General features: G+C 36.8%; 1 protein-coding gene across 5 annotated transcripts in view; it reads left to right on the top strand.

Moving 5' to 3' along the window:
* bchs (WD repeat and FYVE domain containing 3 bchs) overlaps window positions 1-22,893 on the top strand; it is a 404,566-nt gene that overhangs the window by 342,008 nt on the left and 39,665 nt on the right. For all 5 annotated transcript variants that reach the window (XM_076187465.1, XM_076187467.1, XM_076187468.1 and 2 more), the window contains exon 55: window positions 1,468-1,695. In XM_076187465.1, the coding sequence (XP_076043580.1) occupies window positions 1,468-1,695 (228 nt within the window). The remainder of the gene's footprint in view (window positions 1-1,467; window positions 1,696-22,893) is intronic.

Here is a 22,893-nt window from a genome sequence, read left to right as displayed (position 1 = left end):
CTTAGAAGTATGATGGGGGTTACTAGGCTGGATAGAGTGAGAAATGAGGAGGTGAGGAGGAGAACAGGGGTGGTAAGGGAGTTGGGAGATGGGGTGGATGAAATAGTATTGGGATGGTTTGGACACATGGAAAGAATGAGTGAAGAAAGACTAGTAAAAGAGGTATGGAAGGCAGATGTGGAGGGAGTGAACACGAGGAGCGACCTAGGATGGGATGGATGGATGGGGTGAAAGGCGCTTTGGGGAAGAGAGGAATGTCTGTTGAGGAAGGATGGGAGAGGACAGAAGACAGGGGTGAATGGAAAATGGTTGTATATGGATGATGTTGTGATGCATGAGGTGGAATGGATGGGAGATAGGGAGTGAGGTACCGTAGTATGTATGAGAAAAATTTGACACAGCCCGAAGGGATTTCTCACCATCTTCTTTTCTGCATGAGGGGACGGAGAGCGGGGGGTCGCTGATTTAATGAAGCGGCCTTGCTGTGGATGTGCTGTGTCTTGAGTCACTGCTTCTGACCCAGGGCAGTGGACAAGATGCAGGGATGACCCGTCATCTAGGAGTTGCCAAGAGGGAGGGTAGAGAATGGAGGGGAGGGGAGTGGAGTGTATTAGGGATGGAATGGGTGGGAGTGGGTTTTATGCCTTTATTTTTTGGCTACCTCCCTTTTAAGGGGGAAAAAGTCTCTGGTATATGTATGTATGTATGGAAACATAGTTTTATGTATAACAAAAGCTCCTTGTCTCATCTTTCCTTAAATCTCTTCCATTTTCCTCTCCAATCACAGTTATTTCTTAGTTCCTCCCATGACCACAATCAGTGTGTATATATATATATATATATATATATATATATATATATATATATATATATATATATATATATATATATATATATATATATGCAGATACCCCACACTCCATACCATCATACAGAAAAAAAGAAGATGGGGAGAAATCCTTTTGGACTGTGTCAAAATATCATTCACACATAAGCACCCCCTACCCCCCCATCCCCTGCCCCTCCCTTTCTTGTATAACAGTATCATCTATACACAACAACTCTCCACTCATCCCTATTCTCCACCTCTGCCTTCCACACTTCATTTATTAATCTTTCATCACTCATTCTTTTCATGTGTCCAAACCATCTCAATACTCTTTCATGAGGTCTATCTGTCACCTTTTCCATTCCCACTTTCCTCCTCACCTCATTTCTCACTATCCAACCTAGTAACCCCTACCATACTTCAGACATTTCACCTCAATCACATTTAAACTTCTCCCTGCTCCTCTTAAATTCAATGTGTCTGCTCATACACTGTAGTATCCATATGCTGTGTTTTAGAGAATATCTTATGTTGATTTTGACATGTGGTTTTGGATTTATTTTCATCCATGATATTGTAACTCATGAATTGGTTGTCACGTAATTGTCATGTTTTTTGTTTTTTTGTTTTGTTTGCAGGTTGTCAATGCATATGAGATTGTCAAACGACAATTAGTACACAAAGCAGCACTTTATGGTCACAGTGATGCAGTCACATGCCTAGCTGCCAGCAATGCCTATGGCCTCCTTGTTTCGGGCTCTCGTGATCGTACTGCCATTATTTGGGATTTGGCTCGATTGGTTTATGTGAGGCAGCTTGTAGCTCACCAAGCCCCTGTAGCTGCTCTTGCCATCAATGAACAAACAGTAAGTATTAATGATTATTTTTTCTGGTAACTGTCAGGTGGTGCATGATTAACTTTTTTGCGATGGGAATCAAGTATATGTCTTGGGTGATTGAAAAGACAGAGGTGGATGGAGTGAATTTAAGGGGACAACCAAAAATGAGATGGATGGATGGGGTGAAGGGGTCTTTGAGCAAAAGGGAAATGTCTGTTGAGTAGGGAAGGGAGAAGGTAGGGGATAGGTGTGAGTGGAGAATGGTTATGTATGGATGATAGTTTGATGCAGTTGAAGGAATTTATCCCCCATCTTCTCCATTTGGAAGACAGAGGTGAATGGAATGAACTTGAAGGGATGACCATAAATGAAATGGATGGATGGGGTGAAGGTGTCTTTGAGCAAGAGGGGAATGCCTGTTTAGCAGAGAATGCAGAAGGCAAGAGATAGGTGTGAATGAAGAATGGTTGTGTATGGATGATAGTTTGACAGTCTGAAGGGATTTATCCCCATCTTCTCTATTTTTTGGTTGAGGGGATGAGGAGGGAGGGTTGTCATTTAAATGAGGTGATCTTGCTGTAGATGTGTTGTGTCTTACTGTATTGCCTCTGATCCAGGCATTGGACAGGAGGCAGGGATGTCCCTTCATCTACATAGAGCTAAGATAAGAAGGAAACAATGGCTGGTTGATGGGAGTGAGTGTGTGTCTTGGATGGGTACCTCCCTTATAAATGGGAAGATGCCCTTGATATATAGATATATTATTATCATTTCTGTTATTGATATAATGATGGTTAAAAGCAAGGTGATGAGGTATACAGTACAAGAGGTGAGGGTGGGAGTAAGCTGGTTATAAGTCTTAAAAGAAAGAGGTTAGAGAAAGTGGATAATTTAGGGTCATGTATAGCAGAGAAAGGAGGAGTGTGGGTAGACGTAAACTATAGAGTGAAGGAAGTAAGTAAATGTCTTTGGGAAATGAAAATTGTCGTGAGAAATCTGGGGATGGAAGTGAAGAGAAGACTGTGTGAAGGGCTGATTGTGCCTATGACACTAAGGGGCAGAGACCTGGAATTTAAGGGAAGCAGAATGGAGAAATTTAAATGTGTTTGAGAAGTATGGTGGAAGTTGTTGTCGTTCCCTAGACTGTCTGTCCGAGCAGTCCCGTCTCCCCAAGGAATGCTACAGCCGAAACTGGGTTTTCCCACAAATCCTTTATAGAGTATATGTTGTGTTGTTTGCGTGCATGATTGTGTATAATGCAGTCTTCCATTATGTGTTGTGTGGTATGGGGTGAAGTGTTACATCCTGGGCAGCTGTTCACAATGCGGTCATCCAGCCTCTTCTGGTAGCTTAGAAGTGCTGGGTGGTGGCCGCACTGCAGTCTGGCCAAGTGGACTCTGTCCTTTCTTGGGAGAGAGGATTCAGAAGGGTGGATATCAGGGGTTCTGGCATGCAGCAGTGTGTTGTCTTTCAGTGTGTTAATGGAGCGGTGAGTGATATGATTATGAATATGTTTCCGGAGGCTGGTATTTGGTGGTTGTGGAGGAAGAGAAGAGAGTATTTGTGCATAATAAAGGTCTTTGGTTGTTGTTTTAATGTTTCTTGGTGTGTGTGGGTGTTCTGCTATGTAGTGTAGCGGATGTGATGTGTTTGTGATGGCTGCGGCAAGTGTTTGTGTGCCTCTCATGTCGAGGTGGTCCTTGACTTTGAGGACTTTTGTTTCATGGTGTAAATGGTCTGTTGGTGTTGTATTTGTGCAGCCTGTAATTGTTTTTAGGGCTTTGTTTTGTATGATTTGAAGGGTATTGTGGTGTGTCTCACTGAGATTAGGAGCCCATGCAGGACTCGCATAATTCAACACTGAGCGTATGCATTGTTTGTATATTGTTATATTAGTTTCTTTGTTTTGTCCAAATGTTGTTCCTGTGATTGACTTAAGTGCGTTAAGTCTAGGTGTGCATTTGTTTTTTATGTTTGTGATGTGTTGTTTGAAAGACGGATGTATCGTATGTTACACCAAGAATTTTCGGTGTGTTTGTGTGTGGTATTAGAGTGTTGTTAATGTAGAGATGAGGTATGTATTTGTGTTCTTTTGTCCAGTTGGTGAGAAGTGTTGCTGTAGATTTGGTTGGAGCTATTTTGAGTCTGTTTGTGATGAACCATGTGTTGAGTGTATCAAGGTATGGCTGGATTATTTCTGCAGCTTTGTCTGTGTTACGATGTGTGCATGTGATTGTTATGTCGTCTGTGTAGGAAGAGATTTGTATTTCTGAGGTGTCTGGTGTGGGTATGTCATGCATGTATAGATTAAATAGTGTGGGGGATAGAACTGAGCCCTGAGGTACTCCATTCTTAATGTTTCTGATGTGCGATGATTGGCCATTATATGACACGTAAGCATTCCTACCTGCCAGATAATTGGCCAGCCATCTGTTGGTGTTATTGTGCATGTCTGTGTTATATATTTTATTTGTTAGGTTGTGGCGGGGATAGCATCAAAAGCTTTACTAATGTCTAATGTTATGAGAAGTGTTCTGTGGTGGGGCCTATCTGAATTGATGCCATCTAAAATTCTTTGTGTGAGGTTTATCAGAAGAGTGTTTGTGGAGTGTAGTGGCCTAAAACCGTGTTGTGAGTCAGCAAGGGGAATATGTGGTGTGACAAGTTGAAGTATTAGGCGTTCAATGACTTTAGAGGGGGTGCAGAGAAGTGTGATTGGGCAGTGCGATGTTGGGATTGTTGGGTCTTTGTTCAGTTTTGGAATGGTGATTATTTTACCATGCTTCCAGATGTCAGGTATAGTGTTGTGTGAATAGCTATAGTTTGCAATGTTTGTGAGTGCGTGTATACCTTGTGGTCCAATGTGTTTTAGGTGGATGTTGCTTATGTTATCAGGGCCACAGGCAGATGAGTGCTTGAGATTATGTATTATGAGTTTTGTCTGACTGTCTATGAAGGGTGTATAGTCTGAGTCTGTGGGGAAGTCTTTCTTACGTCGAATAGTGCGTCGGTCGTCAGGGTGAGAAGTGAGATGGCTTGTCTGTGCAAAATGACGTATGAGTGCGTTTGCTTGTTGTCTGTTTGAGGGTAGATTATCTGTTGTTGTGATTATTGCTGCGTGAGAGCGTGTAGTGTTACCGTTGGATAGTGTAATGCTGTTGAGTGTTTTGTACAATTTGCTGGTGTTTGTTTTGTGATCAAGTGCATTGATAAAGTTTTGCCAATTTTGTGTTTTTTGTTCGTGTATTTTATTGGCAATCACAGTGTTTAGTGTTTGTATTTGGTCTGCTATGTTTTGAGGGATAGGTGTGGGGGTATCGTGTTTAAGTGTGTCACGTTGTCTGATGAGGCCTTGGATTTCTGGTGTGAAGTTGGGGTTGTGTGATTTTCTGTTGCCTCTAGGGATGTATCTCTTGTCTGCATTTTGTATGATTGTATTAAAAGTGTGCACAGCATTGTTTATGTTTGTGATTGGTGTACTGTTAAGTGTTTCAAAATGTTGTTCTGTCTCTTCAGTAAAAGCTTCCCAGTTAGCTCTCTTGTAATTGGTGTATGTGTGTCTGTGGCCAACTGGAGTGCATCTTGTTTTGGTGGTGATGATGATTGGAAGGTGGTCAGAACCAAGGGTTCTGACCACTCTCCATGATGTTGTTGGGGTTAGGCAGGGGGAACAGAAGGTGATATCAGGAGAGGAGGGAGTGTAGAGGGCTTGGTGTGGGATATGTGTATGATTATGTGTGTTGTTCATGATATTCAATGTATCAAACTGAGTCTGTATATCAAGCCCTCTGTCTGTGTCAGGGTTGTCGACATACCAGGCAGAGGACTTGGCGTTGAAGTCACCACCCATGATCAGGTTGGGGATTGAGGTTAGTTGGCTAAATTGAGGCCTGAAGGTGTTTGGAACTGTGGGGGATGATTGTGGGGGAATGTACATGTTAACTATTGTCAGTGTTGATTTGTTGCCTGTGCGGATTCGAATGGATTGGATTTCTGTTGTGTTATCTGTGGTAGGGAGGAGAATTTTGTCGCTTCCACCACATGCGCCGTGCTATCGTGAAATTTTACTGCCCTAACCTGTTGAAGTGTAATGTTTCTTTCATTTGGAACACAACTAATAAGTCTGATAATGACTGCGCTTGTCATGTCTTAATGTCTCTTATGAGGTTCTTGTTGTTACTGGCGGTGGTGGTTTGGGAGATAAAAAAACAGACATATACACGCTTACACATGTGTAGACACGCACACGTAGACACGTGTTAGACAACCAGTGTATGTTGTGAATGCGCGTGCGTGTACACACAAATACGAACACAGACACACGCACGTACATGCTTACTTGTACATGTGAACACAGACACATACACGCACGCACACACACACACACACACACACACACACACACACACACACACACACACACTTTCAACGAACGGACGGCAGTAAGAGCGCTCGGAAGAAAAGTGAAGATTGTGGATAACAACGCAAAGAGAAGTGCCTTGTTGTATTTGCAGGGTGGGGGGGGCATTGCTTGTGAGGTAGTGGGAAAGTAAGGAAAGAGGAGAAGGGGAAGGGATTGCTGGGGAAATGGAAGGAAATGAGGATGTGGTGGACTTGGCCCAGGCAGACGGGCGTAAGGTAAACAAAAGACTGAGTGATGATCAAATGGCAAATAAAAATGTAAAGATTAGAAGTATAGAGAGGAGCAATACAGAAGAACGTGACGAGAATATGTTCCAGGGATTTACCGCGGGTGGGGGGCACACAACCCCCCCCCCCCCCGACTGATAAGACTAGAGGAGAGAGTTGATAAGGTGATCGAGGACTTGGAGCGTAAGTTAGGTAACGTAGACTCCATTTTTCAAAGAATTGAAAGGTTGGAACAACTAGAGAAGGCTAACAGAAACTTAACTGAAGAAATAGAGGACCTAAAAAGACAGTTAGGAAATGTAAAGGAGGAGAATGAGAAATTGAAGAAGAATAGTAATGAAAACAAAGAGAAAATAGCTACAGAAGCTAAAAATTGGAGAATAACTCAAGAAGGGAATAAGGTTTCATTCACTGACATAGTCAAACAACAATTGAAAGAACATAATGAAGACTCAGTTATTAAAGTGATGAGACAGAAGGAGAATATAGTAAGAGAATTAGCTGACAAAAAGAAATGTATAATTATATTAGGAATGGAAGAGAAACATAACCCAGATAGAACCGCAAGAATCAAGGAGGAAAATGAAAGAGTAAGCAGTTTATTAAAATTAGTCCAGGAAGATGAACCAGAAATTATAAAGGAAATTGAGGAAAAATTCAGACTCGGAAAATATAGTACAGATAAGACCAGACCAATTAAGATTAAATTCAGGTCACAAACAACAGCAGAGAAAATTCTATCCAAGACAGGGAAACTAGCAACAAATGATCAATATAAAAAGGTATGGATAAAAAGAGAAATGAATAAGGAGGAAAGAGAGGCAGAAAAGAAAAAAAGAATTGAAGCTAAGGCAAAAAACGAGGAAAGAACGGAGTCAGAGAAAGAGAGATTCTATTGGAGAGTAGTGAACATGAAAATAAAGCAGTTCGACATACTAAAGAAAAACATAAGGGAAACAGAGAATACAATGGAAGTGGCAGAAAACTAAGAGTGTCTTACACAAATATAGATGGATTGATAACAGGATTGAATGAACTGAATGATTATTTGAAAGAAAAAGAACCGGACATAATGGGAATTGTAGAAACAAAATTAAAAGGCCCACTACCACCCAACAGTGTAGGACATGATACATACAATTATTGGATTAGAAACAGAGAGAAAAAACAAGGGGGTGGAGTTATGTTCCTGACTAAGAGGGATATAAACGTGAAAGGTGTCATATATGGAAAGAATACAGTAGAGATGATTATGATAGAAGTGGAAGACCGAGATAAGAAGAGCAGAAAATTTGTGATCAATTATGTGCCTCCGAAAACAGCCTCATGGGAGGAGAGTGAACATAAAAGTATGTTAGAGGACACAAAGATAGCATTAACTAAAATAATGGAAGACGGAGGAAGAATAGTTATGATGGGCGACTTTAATTGCAAAGAAATCTGCTGGGAAGAAATGACAGTAAAGAGTGGTGATGACTCATGGGGAAATGCTCTACTTGAGATGATTACTGACCATTCAATGACACAATGGATACAAGAGAACACTAGGTATAGAAATGAAGAAGAACCATCGAGGCTAGACTTAATAATTACATCTGAACCTAGAATAGTAGATAAGATTGAATATAAAACACCAATAGGTAAAAGTGACCACATATTGATTGAACTGGAACTTAATGAAGAAAAATATATGAAAAGAAATGAACAATATAGAAAAGGAAGAATGATGTATGAAAAAACAAACTTTGATAAAATAAGAGAATTCTTCCAACAAGAAAACTGGGAAGAAATATACAAAGAAGAGACAACAGTGGAAGAGAAATGGAATATTTTGACAAAAATTTACAAAAAAGGAGTGGAAAAGTATGTCCCAAGACAAAAACAAGAAAAAGAATATGTAAAATGCTGGTACAACAAAAGTTGTAGGGAGTTAAAGGACAATAGAGACAAAGCCTGGAACAGATGGAAAAAAGACAGAAGACCTGAAAAATGGAAAATATATACTGGTTATAGAAATGAATATGTACAAAAGTGCAGAGAGGAAAAAAGAAAATATGAAAAAGATGTTATAGAAAAGTGTAAAGATCAACCAAAACTATTCTACAGATTTGTAAACAATAAACTGAAAAACAAACAAGACTTAGAGAAATTAAGACAAGGAGGAGTTGAATACACTGAGGAAATGGAAATGGCAGAAATTATGAACAAACATTTTAAATCAGTGTTTACAAGGGAAAATATACAACCTGAAGAGATTGAGTGGAAGGAAAAAGTCCCCCCTATGGAAGAAATAGAAGTAACAAAGAATGAAATATTGACACACTTGGGTAATTTTGATGTCAGAAAATTGCATGGGCCAGATGAAATAGCAAACTGGATTCTGAAAGAATGCAGGAATGAACTGGCAGACAAAATACATAGCATAATAAGCAGTTCCTTAAAAGAAGGAAAAGTTCCAGAAGATTGGAAAAAAGCAAATATAGTACCTATATATAAAGGAGGAAATAAAGAAGAACCTACCAACTATAGACCAGTCTCTCTAACAAGTACAATAGCAAAAATATGTGAAAGAATTATCAAAAGTAGATGGGTAAAATACTTGGAAAAAAACAACGTACTAAACCCAAGGCAATTTGGATTCAGACAAGGACGATCATGCGTCACCAATTTAATATGTTTCTATTCAAGGCTAATAGATATAATACAAGAAAGAGATGGATGGGCTGATTGTGCATTTCTAGACCTAAAAAAAGCTTTTGACAAAGTACCACATAAGAAGTTGCTTAAGAAATTAGAATATGAAGGAGGAATACAAGGTAAATTGCTAAATTGGATGGAAGACTTTTTGCAAGAAAGAAAAATGAGAGTAGTGATAAGAGATCAGCACTCAAAATGGAATGAAGTAATAAGCGGTGTCCCGCAGGGAACAGTTCTGGCCCCAATAATGTTTGCTATATATATTAATGATATGGATGAAGGAATTGAAAGCTATATGAGCTTCTTTGCAGATGATGCAAAATTACTGAAAAGAGTGAAAACTGAAGAAGATTGTGAATCACTACAGAGAGATCTAAATAAAGTACAAGAATGGAGTAGGAAGTGGGAGATGGAGTTCAATACAAAAAAGTGTAGTATAATGGAATTTGGAAAAAGCAAAAACAGAATAACAGGATCATATAATTTGGGAGAAGAAGGAATAAAAAAAGTAGAAAATGAGAAGGACCTGGGAGTCATTGTTATGAATAATATGTCACCTGAGAAACATATAAATAAGATTTTTGGAGAAACTTATAATTTAATAAGAACAATCAAAGTGGCATTTACATACCTGGATGAAGAAATGGTGAGGAAAATCCTAATCACCCTGATAAGACCAAGACTGGAATATGCAGCAACGATATGGTCACCAAGTACAAAAAAATGTATAAAAAAACTTGAAAGAATACAAAGAGCAATTACAAAACTGGCACCAACACTCTCAAAACTATCATATGAAGAGAGACTACAAAAACTTAAACTACAGACACTAGAGCAAAGAAGAGAGAGAGGAGATTTGATAGCTATTTACAGAATCATGAAAGGCATAGAAATTACTGATAGAGAGAATCTGATAAAATGGGATGACAGAAATACAAGAGGACACGGAAAGAAAATAAAAAAAGACAGCTATAGAAGAGATTTTAAAAAGAACAGCTTTCCTCACAGAGCAATAGACAGTTGGAACAAGTTAGATGAGAAAGTGGTGTGTGCAAAATCAATACATGAATTTAAAAATAGTTTAGATAAAATGAGATATGAAGACGGGACCCCACGAGCATAGCTCCCCTTCCCGTAAAATACAACTAGGTAAATACAACTAGGTAAATACACACACACACACTTCAGCGAATGGACGGCTTGGATGACGTTCTGAAGAAAACTGAAGTCTGTGGATCCCAACGCAAAGAGAAGTGCCTAGTGTTTTTGCAGGGTGGGGGGGAAATTGCTCGTGGAGTAGTGGGAAAGTAGGGAAAGAGGAAAAGGGGAGGGATTACTGAGGGAAATGGAAGGAAATGAGGAGGGAGTAGACTTGGCCCAGCCAGACAAGCGAAAGGTAAACAAAAGACTGTGTGAGGATGAAATGTCTAATAAAAATGTAAAGATTAGAAGTATAGAGAGAAGCAATACAGAGGAAAGTGACGAGAATATGTTCCAGGGATTTAAAGAGGGTGGGGGGGACACAACCCCCCCCCGACTGATAAGACTAGAGGAGAGAGTTGATAAGGTGATCGAGGACTTGGAACGTAAGTTAGGTAATGTAGACTCCATTTTCCAGAGAATTGAAAGGTTGGAACAACTAGAGAAGGCTAACAGAAACTTAACTGAAGAAATAGAGGACCTAAAAAGACAGTTAGGAAATGTAAAGGAGGAGAATGAGAAATTGAAGAAGAATAGTAATGAAAACAGAGAGAAAATAGCTAAAGAAGCTAAAAATTGGAGAACAACCCAAGAAGGGAATAAGGTTTCATTCACTGACATAGTCAAACAGCAATTGAAAGAACATAATGAAGACTCAGTTATTAAAGTGATGAGACAGAAGGAGAATATAGTAAGAGAATTAGCTGACAAAAAGAAATGTATAATTATATTAGGAATGGAAGAGAAACATAACCCAGATAGAACCGCAAGAATCAAGGAGGAAAATGAAAGAGTAAGCAGTTTATTAAAATTAGTCCAGGAAGATGAACCAGAAATTATAAAGGAAATTGAGGAAAAATTCAGACTCGAAAAATATAGTACAGATAAGACCAGACCAATTAAGATTAAATTCAGGTCACAAACAATGGCAGAGAAAATTCTATCCAAAACAGGGAAACTAGCAACAAATGATCAATATAAAAAGGTATGGATAAAAAGAGAAATGAATAAGGAGGAAAGAGAGGCAGAAAAGCAGAAAAGACTTGAAGCTAAGGCAAAAAACGAGGAAAGAACGGAGTCAGAGAAAGAGAGATTCTATTGGAGAGTAGTGAACATGAAAATAAAGCAGTTCGACATACTAAAGAAAAACATAAGGGAAACAGAGAACACAATGGAAGTGGCAGAAAACTAAGAGCGTCTTACACAAATATAGATGGATTGATAACAGGATTGAATGAACTGAATGATTATTTGAAAGAAAAAGAACCGGACATAATGGGAATTGTAGAAACAAAATTAAAAGGCCCACTACCACCCAACAGTGTAGGACATGATGCATACAATTGTTGGATTAGAAACAGAGAGAAAAAACAAGGGGGTGGAGTTATGTTCCTGACTAAGAAGGATATAAACGTGAAAGGTGTCATATATGGAAAGAATACAGTAGAGATGATTATGATAGAAGTGGAAGACCGAGATAAGAAGAGCAGAAAATTTGTGATCAATTATGTGCCTCCGAAAACAGCCTCAGGTGAGGAGAGTGAACATAAAAGTATGTTAGAGGACACAAAGATAGCATTAACTAAAATAATGGAAGACGGAGGAAGAATAGTTATGATGGGCGACTTTAATTGCAAAGAAATCTGCTGGGAAGAAATGACAGTAAAGAGTGGTGATGACTCATGGGGAAATGCTCTACTTGAGATGATTACTGACCATTCAATGACACAATGGATACAAGAGAACACTAGGTATAGAAATGAAGAAGAACCATCGAGGCTAGACTTAATAATTACATCTGAACCTAGAATAGTGGACAAAATTGAATATAAAACACCAATAGGTAAAAGTGACCACATATTGATTGAACTGGAACTTAATGAAGAAAAATATATGAAAAGAAATGAACAATATAGAAAAGGAAGAATGATGTATGAAAAAACAAACTGATAAAATAAGAGAATTCTTCCAACAAGAAAACTGGGAAGAAATATACAAAGAAGAAACATCAGTGGAAGAGAAATGGAATATTTTGACAAAAATTTACAAAAAAGGAGTGGAAAAGTATGTCCCAAGACAAAAACAAGAAAGAATATGTAAAATGCTGGTACAACAAAAGCTGTAGGGAGTTAAAAGACAAAAGAGACAAAGCCTGGACCAGATGGAAAAAAGACAGAAGACCTGAAAAATGGAAAATATATACTGGTTATAGAAATGAATATGTACAAAAGTGCAGAGAGGAAAAAAGAAAATATGAAAAAGATGTTATAGAAAAGTGTAAAGATCAACCAAAACTATTCTACAGATTTGTAAACAATAAACTGAAAAACAAACAAGACTTGGAGAAATTAAGACAAGGAGGAGTTGAATACACTGAGGAAATGGAAATGGCAGAAATTATGAACAAACATTTTAAATCAGTGTTTACAAGGGAAAATATACAACCTGAAGAGATTGAGAGGAAAGAAAAAGTCTCCCCTATGGAAGAAATAGAAGTAACAAAGAATGAAATATTGACACACTTGGGTAATTTTGATGTCAGAAAATCGCATGGGCCAGATGAAATAGCAAACTGGATTCTGAAAGAATGCAGGAATGAACTGGCAGACAAAATACATAGCATAATAAGCAGTTCCTTAAAAGAAGGAAAAGTTCCAGAAGATTGGAAAAAAGCAAATATAGTACCTATATATAAAGGAGGAAATAAAGAAGAACCTACCAACTATAGACCAGTCTCTCTAACAAGTACAATAGCAAAAATTTGTGAAAGAATTATCAAAAGTAGATGGGTAAAATACTTGGAAAAAAACAACGTACTAAATCCAAGGCAATTTGGATTCAGACAAGGATGATCATGTGTCACCAATTTAATATGTTTCTATTCAAGGCTAATAGATATAATACAAGAAGGAGATGGATGGGCTGATTGTGCATTTCTAGACCTAAAAAAAGCTTTTGACAAAGTACCACATAAGAAGTTGCTTAAGAAATTAGAATATGAAGGAGGAATACAAGGTAAATTGCTAAATTGGATGGAAGACTTTTTGCAAGAAAGAAAAATGAGAATAGTGATAAGAGATCAGCACTCAAAATGGAATGAAGTAATAAGCGGTGTCCCGCAGGGAACAGTTCTGGCCCCAATAATGTTTGCTATATATATTAATGATATGGATGAAGGAATTGAAAGCTATATGAGCTTCTTTGCAGATGATGCAAAACTACTGAAAAGAGTGAAAACTGAAGAAGATTGTGAATCACTACAGAGAGATCTAAATAAAGTACAAGAATGGAGTAGGAAGTGGGAGATGGAGTTCAATACAAAAAAGTGTAGTATAATGGAATTTGGAAAAAGCAAAAACAGAATAACAGGATCATATAATTTGGGAGAAGGAATAAAAAAAGTAGAAAATGAGAAGGACCTGGGAGTCATTGTTATGAATAATATGTCACCTGAGAAACATATAAATAAGATTTTTGGAGAAACTTATAATTCAATAAGAACAATCAAAGTGGCATTTACATACCTGGATGAAGAAATGGTGAGGAAAATCCTAATCACCCTGATAAGACCAAGATTGGAATATGCAGCAACGATATGGTCACCATGTACAAAAAAATGTATAAAAAAACTTGAAAGAATACAAAGAGCAATTACAAAATTGGCACCAACACTCTCAAAACTATCATATGAAGAGAGACTACAAAAACTTAAACTACAGACACTAGAGCAAAGAAGAGAGAGAGGAGATTTGATAGCTATTTACAGAATCATGAAAGGCATAGAAATTACTGATAGAGAGAATCTGATAAAATGGGATGACAGAAATACAAGAGGACACGGAAAGAAAATAAAAAAAGACAGCTATAGAAGAGATTTGAAAAAGAACAGCTTTCCTCACAGAGTAATAGACAGTTGGAACAAGTTAGATGAGAAAGTGGTGTGTGCAAAAACAATACATGAATTTAAAAATAGTTTAGATAAAATGAGATATGAAGACGGGACCCCACGAGCATAGCTCCCCTTCCCGTAAAATACAACTAGGTAAATACAACTAGGTAAATACACACACACACACACTTCAACGAATGGACGGCTTAGAAGACGTTCTGAAGAGAATTGAAGTTTGTGGATCCCAACGCAAAGAGAAGTGCCTAAAGTATTTACAGGGTGGGGGGGGAAATTGCTCGTGGAGTAGTAGGAAAGTAGGGAAAGAGGAAAGGGGGAGGGATTACTGAGGGAAATGGAAGGAAATGAGGAAGGAGTAGACTTGGCCCAGGCAGACAGGCGAAAGGTAAACAAAAGGCCCCCCGACGACAATGAAATGTCTAATAAAAATGTAAAGATTAGAAGTATAGATAAGAGCAATACAGTAGAAAGTGATGAGAATATTTTCCAGGGATTTAAAGAGGGTGGGGGGGGACACAAACCCCCCCCGACTGACAAGACTAGAAGAGAAGGTCGATAAGATGATCGAGGACTTGGAGCGTAGGTTCGGTAATGTTGACAGTATTATACGAAGAGTTGAAAAATTGGAAGAACTAGAGAGGGCGAACAAAAACTTAACTAAGGAAATTGAAGAATTAAAACAACAGTTAAAAGAAGTAAAAGATGAGAATAAAGTCTTAAAGGAGAATAATAAGGAGAACAAGGAGGGTTGGAAAAAAATTCATGAAAATAGCAAGGTTGCATTCACTGACATAATCAGACAGCAAATGAATGAACAAACTGAAAACTCAGTTATTAAAGTGATGAGACAAAAGGAGAATATAGTAAGAGACTTAGCAGACAAAAAGAAATGTATAATTATATTAGGAATGGAAGAGAAACATAACCCAGCTAGAACCACAAGAATCAAAGAGGAAAATAAAAAAGTAAGAAATTTACTAGAATTAGTTCAGGAAGATGAACCAGAAATAATGAAACAAATCGAAGAGAAATTCAGGCTAGGGAAATATAGTACAGACAAGACCAGACCAATCAAGATTAAATTCAGGTCACAAACTACGGCTGAGAATATCTTATCCAAAACAGGGAAACTAGCAACAAGTGAACAATATAAAAAGGTATGGATAAAAAGGGAAATGAATAAAGAGGAAAGAGAGGAAGAAAAACAGAAAAGACTTGAAGCAAAGGAAAAAAACGAGATAAGAATGGAGTCAGAAAAAGAGAGATTCTATTGGAGAGTAGTGAATATGAAACTAAAGAAAGTCGACATACAAGAGAAAAACAAAAGGGAAATAGAGAACACAATGGAAGTGGCAGAAAACTAAGAGTGTCTTACACAAATATAGATGGATTAATAACAGGATTGAATGAACTGAATGATTATTTGAAAGAAAAAGAACCAGACATAATGGGAATTGTAGAAACAAAATTAAAAGGTCCACTACCACCCAACAGTGTAGGACATGATGCATATAATTATTGGATTAGAAACAGAGTGAAAAAGGAAGGGGGTGGAGTTATGTTCCTGACTAAGAAGGATTTAAACGTGAAGGGTGTCACATATGGAAAGAATACAGTAGAAATGATAATGATGGAAGTAGGAGACAGAGATAAGAAGAACAGAAAGTTTGTGATAAATTATGTGCCCCCAAAAACAGCCTCATGGGAAGAGAGTGAACATAAAAGTATGTTAGAGGACACAAAGATAACATTAAACAAGATAATGGAAGAGGGAGGAAAAATAGTTATGATGGGCGACTTTAATTGCAAAGAAATCTGCTGGGAAGAAATGACAGTAAAGGGTGGAGACGGCTCATGGGGAAACGCTCTACTCAAGATGGTTACTGACCATACAATGACACAATGGATACAGGAGAACACTAGGTATAGAAATGAAGAAGAGCCATCGAAACTAGACCTAGTAATTACATCCGAACCTAGAATAGTGGACAAAATTGAATATAAAACACCAATAGGTAAAAGTGACCACATATTGATTGAACTGGAACTTAATGAAGAAAAATATATGAAAAGAAATGAACAATACAGAAAAGGAAGAATGATGTATGAAAAAACAAACTTTGATAAAATAAGAGAATTCTTTCAAAAGGAAAACTGGGAAGAAATATACAAAGAAGAAACAACAGTAGAAGAGAAATGGAATATTTTGACAAAAATTTACAAAAAAGGAGTGGAAAAGTATGTCCCAAGACAAAAACAAGAAAAAGAATATGTAAAATGCTGGTACAACAAAAGCTGTAGGGAGTTAAAAGACAAAAGAGACAAAGCCTGGACCAGATGGAAAAAAGACAGAAGACCTGAAAAATGGAAAATATATACCAGTTATAGAAATGAATATGTACAAACGTGCAGAGAGGAAAAGAGAAAATATGAAAAAGACGTCATAGAAAAATGTAAAGATCAACCAAAACTATTCTACAGATTTGTAAACAATAAACTGAAAAACAAACAGGACTTGGAGAAATCAAGACAAGGGGGAGTTGAATACACTGAGGAAATGGAAATGGCGGAAATTATGAACAAACATTTTAAATCAGTGTTTACAAGGGAGAACATACAACCTGAAGAGATTGAATGGAAAGAGAAAGACCCCCCTATAGAAAAAATAGAAGTATCAAAGAATGAAATATTGATACAATTGAGTAATCTTGATGTCAGAAAATCACATGGACCAGATGAAATAGCAAACTGGATTCTGAAAGAATGCAGGAATGAACTGGCAGACAAAATACATAGCATAATAAGCAGTTCCTTGAAAGAAGGAAAAGTTCCAGAAGATTGGAAAAAAGCAAATATAGTACCTATATATAAAGGAGGAAATAAAGAAGAACCTACCAACTATAGACCAGTCTCTCTAACAAGTACAATAGCAAAAATTTGTGAAAGAATTATCAAAAATAGATGGGTAAAATACTTGGAAAAAAACAACGTACTAAATCCAAGGCAATTTGGATTCAGACAAGGACGATCATGCGTCACCAATTTAATATGTTTCTATTCAAGGCTAATAGATATAATACAAGAAAGAGATGGATGGGCTGATTGTGCATTTCTAGACCTAAAAAAAGCTTTTGACAAAGTACCACATAAGAAGTTGCTTAAGAAACTAGAATCTGAAGGAGGAATACAAGGTAAATTACTAAATTGGATGGAAGACTTTTTGCAAGAAAGAAAAATGAGAGTAGTGATAAGAAACCAGCACTCAAAATGGAATGAAGTAATAAGCGGTGTCCCGCAGGGAACAGTCCTGGCCCCAATAATGTTTGCTATATATATTAATGATATGGATGAAGGAATTGAAAGCTATATGAGCTTCTTTGCAGACGATGCAAAACTACTGAAAAGAGTGAAAACTGAAGAAGATTGTGAATCACTACAGAGAGATCTAAATAAAGTACAGGAATGGAGTAAGAAGTGGGAGATGGAGTTCAATACAAAAAAGTGTAGTATAATGGAATTTGGAAAAAGCAAAAACAGAATAACAGGATCATATAATTTGGGAGAAGAGGGAATAAAAAAAGTAGAAAATGAGAAGGACCTGGGAGTCATTGTTATGAATAATATGTCACCTGAAAAACATATAAATAAGATTTTTGGAGAAACTTATAATTTAATAACAATCAAAGTGGCATTTACATACCTGGATGAAGAAATGGTGAGGAAAATCCTAATCACCCTGATAAGACCAAGATTAGAATATGCAGCAACAATATGGTCACCAAGTACAAAAAAATGTATAAAAAAACTTGAAAGAATACAAAGAGCAATTACAAAACTGGCACCAACACTCTCAAAACTATCATATGAAGAGAGACTACAAAAACTTGAACTACAGACACTAGAGCAAAGAAGAGAGAGAGGAGATTTGATAGCTATTTACAGAATCATGAAAGGCATAGAAATTACTGATAGAGAGAATCTGATAAAATGGGATGACAGAAATACAAGAGGACACGGAAAGAAAATAAAAAAAGACAGCTATAGAAGAGATTTGAAAAAGAACAGCTTTCCACACAGAGTAATAGACAGTTGGAACAAGTTAGATGAGAAAGTGGTGTGTGCAAAAACAATACATGAATTTAAAAATAGTTTAGATAAAATGAGAAATGAAGACGGGACCCCACGAGCATAGCTCCCCTTCCCGTAAAATACAACTAGGTAAATACACACACACACACACACTTCAACGAATGGACGGCTTAGAAGACGTTCTGAAGAGAATTGAAGTTTGTGGATCCCAACGCAAAGAGAAGTGCCTAAAGTATTTACAGGGTGGGGGGGGAAATTGCTCGTGGAGTAGTAGGAAAGTAGGGAAAGAGGAAAGGGGGAGGGATTACTGAGGGAAATGGAAGGAAATGAGGAAGGAGTAGACTTGGCCCAGGCAGACAGGCGAAAGGTAAACAAAAGGCCCCCCGACGACAATGAAATGTCTAATAAAAATGTAAAGATTAGAAGTATAGATAAGAGCAATACAGTAGAAAGTGATGAGAATATTTTCCAGGGATTTAAAGAGGGTGGGGGGGGACACAAACCCCCCCCGACTGACAAGACTAGAAGAGAAGGTCGATAAGATGATCGAGGACTTGGAGCGTAGGTTCGGTAATGTTGACAGTATTATACGAAGAGTTGAAAAATTGGAAGAACTAGAGAGGGCGAACAAAAACTTAACTAAGGAAATTGAAGAATTAAAACAACAGTTAAGGGACTGTGGGAAGTGCTTATAGGTGAACGTGTCATAAAAGTTGTTCAATTTCTTTGGTGAACTTATGTATACTTACTCTATCGGAAAGAGTATTATTGCATACTAAATTGTTTTAGTAACATGTATATATTACGTGTAGTTAATTTTTTTCTTTCTTTTTTTTATGATAGTATCTGTAATCATTGAAGTATCCACAGGCATAGGTAATCAGCCTACTATGTAGGAAATGAAAGATTAGAGTCTTGGAAACAACTTCATTGAGTTAGATTTTTTCCTACTCTCTTTTATTCTTTTTTATGATTTTTTTATTTTGAATAGTAGAAACTTCAGTGAAAATCTGCTATGATAAATTAAACCAAAAAATTAAGTTACAGTTTCCTTTGTTTTTTTCTGATCAAATTAAAGAATTACTCTTTCTCTTTACAAATTCGAAAGAATGAATGAAATCGGACAAAAAGAAACAGAGATATGGCTATTTAAATATAAAAAACATAAACTTTTCAGGAGAGGCATTTAAAGTTTAAAGGAGCGCACCGGCATTTAAAATCCTCCGGCCGCGTACTCACTCGTGACATTGTCTATTTTTTTACGTTTCCGTTTAAAACTTTAAACAAAACTGAACTGGCTATCGAAAATTTGACTTAATTTCAATATACAGAATGTTTTTTCATGCAATGGGGTTGCCAGATGTCGCCAATAATTTATATATTTCATTTTATATATAAGAACAGAAACGGAATTGAGCTGTAATATTTGGTCGAAGTGTTACAGCCATCATAGAGAATCTTTTGAATACCTGTTGGTAGAATAAAAGATAATACGATCGCATGCATGACTGGTAGGCTAACAGATACGCGACAGGGCGACATCCTTTCTCCTTTAGCTTTGAAGAGATACTGAGATCCTTGTGGTGATTGACGATTAGTGTTGGGCAAGTTGCCAGATATCTCCATATATATTAATTATAGTAAACAAAACAGAACTGGGTATCAAAATTTTGACTTTATTTCAATATACAGAATGTTTTTTCATGCAATGGGGTTGCCAGAGGTTGCCAAAAATTTATCTATTTTATTTTATATATAAGAAAAGAAACGGAATTGAGCTGTAATATTTGGCTAAAGTGTTACCACCATCATAGAGAATCTTTTGAAATGTTTACCTAAAATTCGTTGATTTTCCAGAATTTTTCGTGTTTTCGCGCCCTACAGTCCCTTAAATGAAGTGAAAGATGAGAATAAAGTCTTAAAGGAGAATAATAAGGAGAACAAGGAGGGTTGGAAAAAAAATTCATGAAAATAGCAAGGTTGCATTCACTGACATAATCAGACAGCAAATGAATGAACAAACTGAAAACTCAGTTATTAAAGTGATGAGACAAAAGGAGAATATAGTAAGAGACTTAGCAGACAAAAAGAAATGTATAATTATATTAGAAATGGAAGAGAAACATAACCCAGCTAGAACCACAAGAATCAAAGAGGAAAATAAAAAAGTAAGAAATTTACTAGAATTAGTTCAGGAAGATGAACCAGAAATAATGAAACAAATCGAAGAGAAATTCAGGCTAGGGAAATATAGTACAGACAAGACCAAACCAATCAAGATTAAATTCAGTTCACAAACTACGGCTGAGAATATCTTATCCAAAACAGGGAAACTAGCAACAAGTGAACAATATAAAAAGGTATGGATAAAAAGGGAAATGAATAAAGAGGAAAGAGAGGAAGAAAAACAGAAAAGACTTGAAGCATAGGAAAAAAACGAGATAAGAATGGAGTCAGAAAAAGAGATTCTATTGGAGAGTAGTGAATATGAAACTAAAGAAAGTCGACATACAAGAGAAAAACAAAAGGGAAAAAGAGAACACAATGGAAGTGGCAGAAAACTAAGAGTGTCTTACACAAATATAGATGGATTAATAACAGGATTGAATGAACTGAATGATTATTTGAAAGAAAAAGAACCAGACATAATGGGAATTGTAGAAACAAAATTAAAAGGTCCACTACCACCCAACAGTGTAGGACATGATGCATATAATTATTGGATTAGAAACAGAGTGAAAAAGGAAGGGGGTGGAGCTATGTTCCTGACTAAGAAGGATTTAAACGTGAGGGTGTCACATATGGAAAGAATACAGTAGAAATGATAATGATGGAAGTAGGAGACAGAGATAAGAAGAACAGAAAGTTTGTGATAAATTATGTGCCCCCAAAAACAGCCTCATGGGAAGAGAGTGAACATAAAAGTATGTTAGAGGACACAAAGATAACATTAAACAAGATAATGGAAGAGGGAGGAAAAATAGTTATGATGGGCGACTTTAATTGCAAAGAAATCTGCTGGGAAGAAATGACAGTAAAGGGTGGAGACGGCTCATGGGGAAACGCTCTACTCAAGATGGTTACTGACCATACAATGACACAATGGATACAGGAGAACACTAGGTATAGAAATGAAGAAGAGCCATCGAAACTAGACCTAGTAATTACATCCGAACCTAGAATAGTGGACAAGATTGAATATAAAACACCAATAGGTAAAAGTGACCACATATTGATTGAACTGGAACTTAATGAAGAAAAATATATGAAAAGAAATGAACAATACAGAAAAGGAAGAATGATGTATGAAAAAACAAACTTTGATAAAATAAGAGAATTCTTTCAAAAGGAAAACTGGGAAGAAATATACAAAGAAGAAACAACAGTAGAAGAGAAATGGAATATTTTGACAAAAATTTACAAAAAAGGAGTGGAAAAGTATGTCCCAAGACAAAAACAAGAAAGAATATGTAAAATGCTGGTACAACAAAAGCTGTAGGGAGTTAAAAGACAAAAGAGACAAAGCCTGGACCAGATGGAAAAAAGACAGAAGACCTGAAAAATGGAAAATATATACCTGCTATAGAAATGAATATGTACAAACGTGCAGAGAAGAAAAGAGAAAATATGAAAAAGATATCATAGAAAAGTGTAAAGATCAACCGAAACTATTCTACAGATATGTAAACAATAAACTGAAAAACAAACAAGACTTGGAGAAATTAAGACAGGAGGGAGTTGAATACACTGAGGAAATGGAAATGGCAGAAATTATGAACAAACATTTTAAATCAGTGTTTACAAGGGAGAACATACAACCTGAAGAGATTGAATGGAAAGAGAAAGTCCCCCCTATGGAAGAAATAGAAGTAACAAAGAATGAAATATTAACACACTTGAGTAATCTTGATGTCAGAAAATCGCATGGACCAGATGAAATAGCAAACTGGATACTAAAAGAATGCAGGAATGAACTGGCAGACAAAATACATAGCATACTAAATAGTTCCTTGAAAGAAGGAAAAGTTCCAGAAGATTGGAAAAAAGCAAATATAGTACCTATATACAAAGGAGGAAATAAGAAGAACCTACCAACTATAGACCAGTCTCTCTAACAAGTACAATAGCAAAAATTTGTGAAAGAATTATCAAAAGTAGATGGGTAAAATATTTAGAAAAAAACAAAGTGTTAAATCCAAGGCAATTTGGATTCAGACAAGGACGATCATGCGTCACCAATTTAATATGTTTCTATTCAAGGCTAATAGATATAATACAGGAAAGAGATGGATGGGCGGACTGTGCATTTTTAGATCTAAAGAAAGCTTTTGACAAAGTACCACATAAGAAGTTGCTTAAGAAATTAGAAACTGAAGGAGGAATACAGGGAAAACTACTAAATTGGATGGAGGACTTTTTGCAAGAAAGAAAAATGAGAGTAGTGATAAGAAACCAACACTCAAAATGGGATGAAGTAATAAGCGGTGTTCCACAGGGAACAGTTCTGGCCCCAATAATGTTTGCTATATATATTAATGATATGGATGAAGGAATAGAAAGCTATATGAGCTTCTTTGCAGATGATGCAAAACTACTGAAAAGAGTGAAAACTGAAGAAGATTGTGAATCACTACAGAGATCTAAATAAAGTACAAGAATGGAGTAGGAAATGGGAGATGGAG

This window comes from Oratosquilla oratoria, chromosome 6 (genome assembly GCF_046742065.1).
Source record: "Oratosquilla oratoria isolate Oo_2021 chromosome 6, ASM4674206v1, whole genome shotgun sequence".
NCBI lineage: Eukaryota > Metazoa > Arthropoda > Malacostraca > Stomatopoda > Squillidae > Oratosquilla > Oratosquilla oratoria.
The sequence above is the reverse complement of the archived record's forward strand: the minus strand, read 5'-3'. Positions and strand labels throughout refer to the sequence as shown.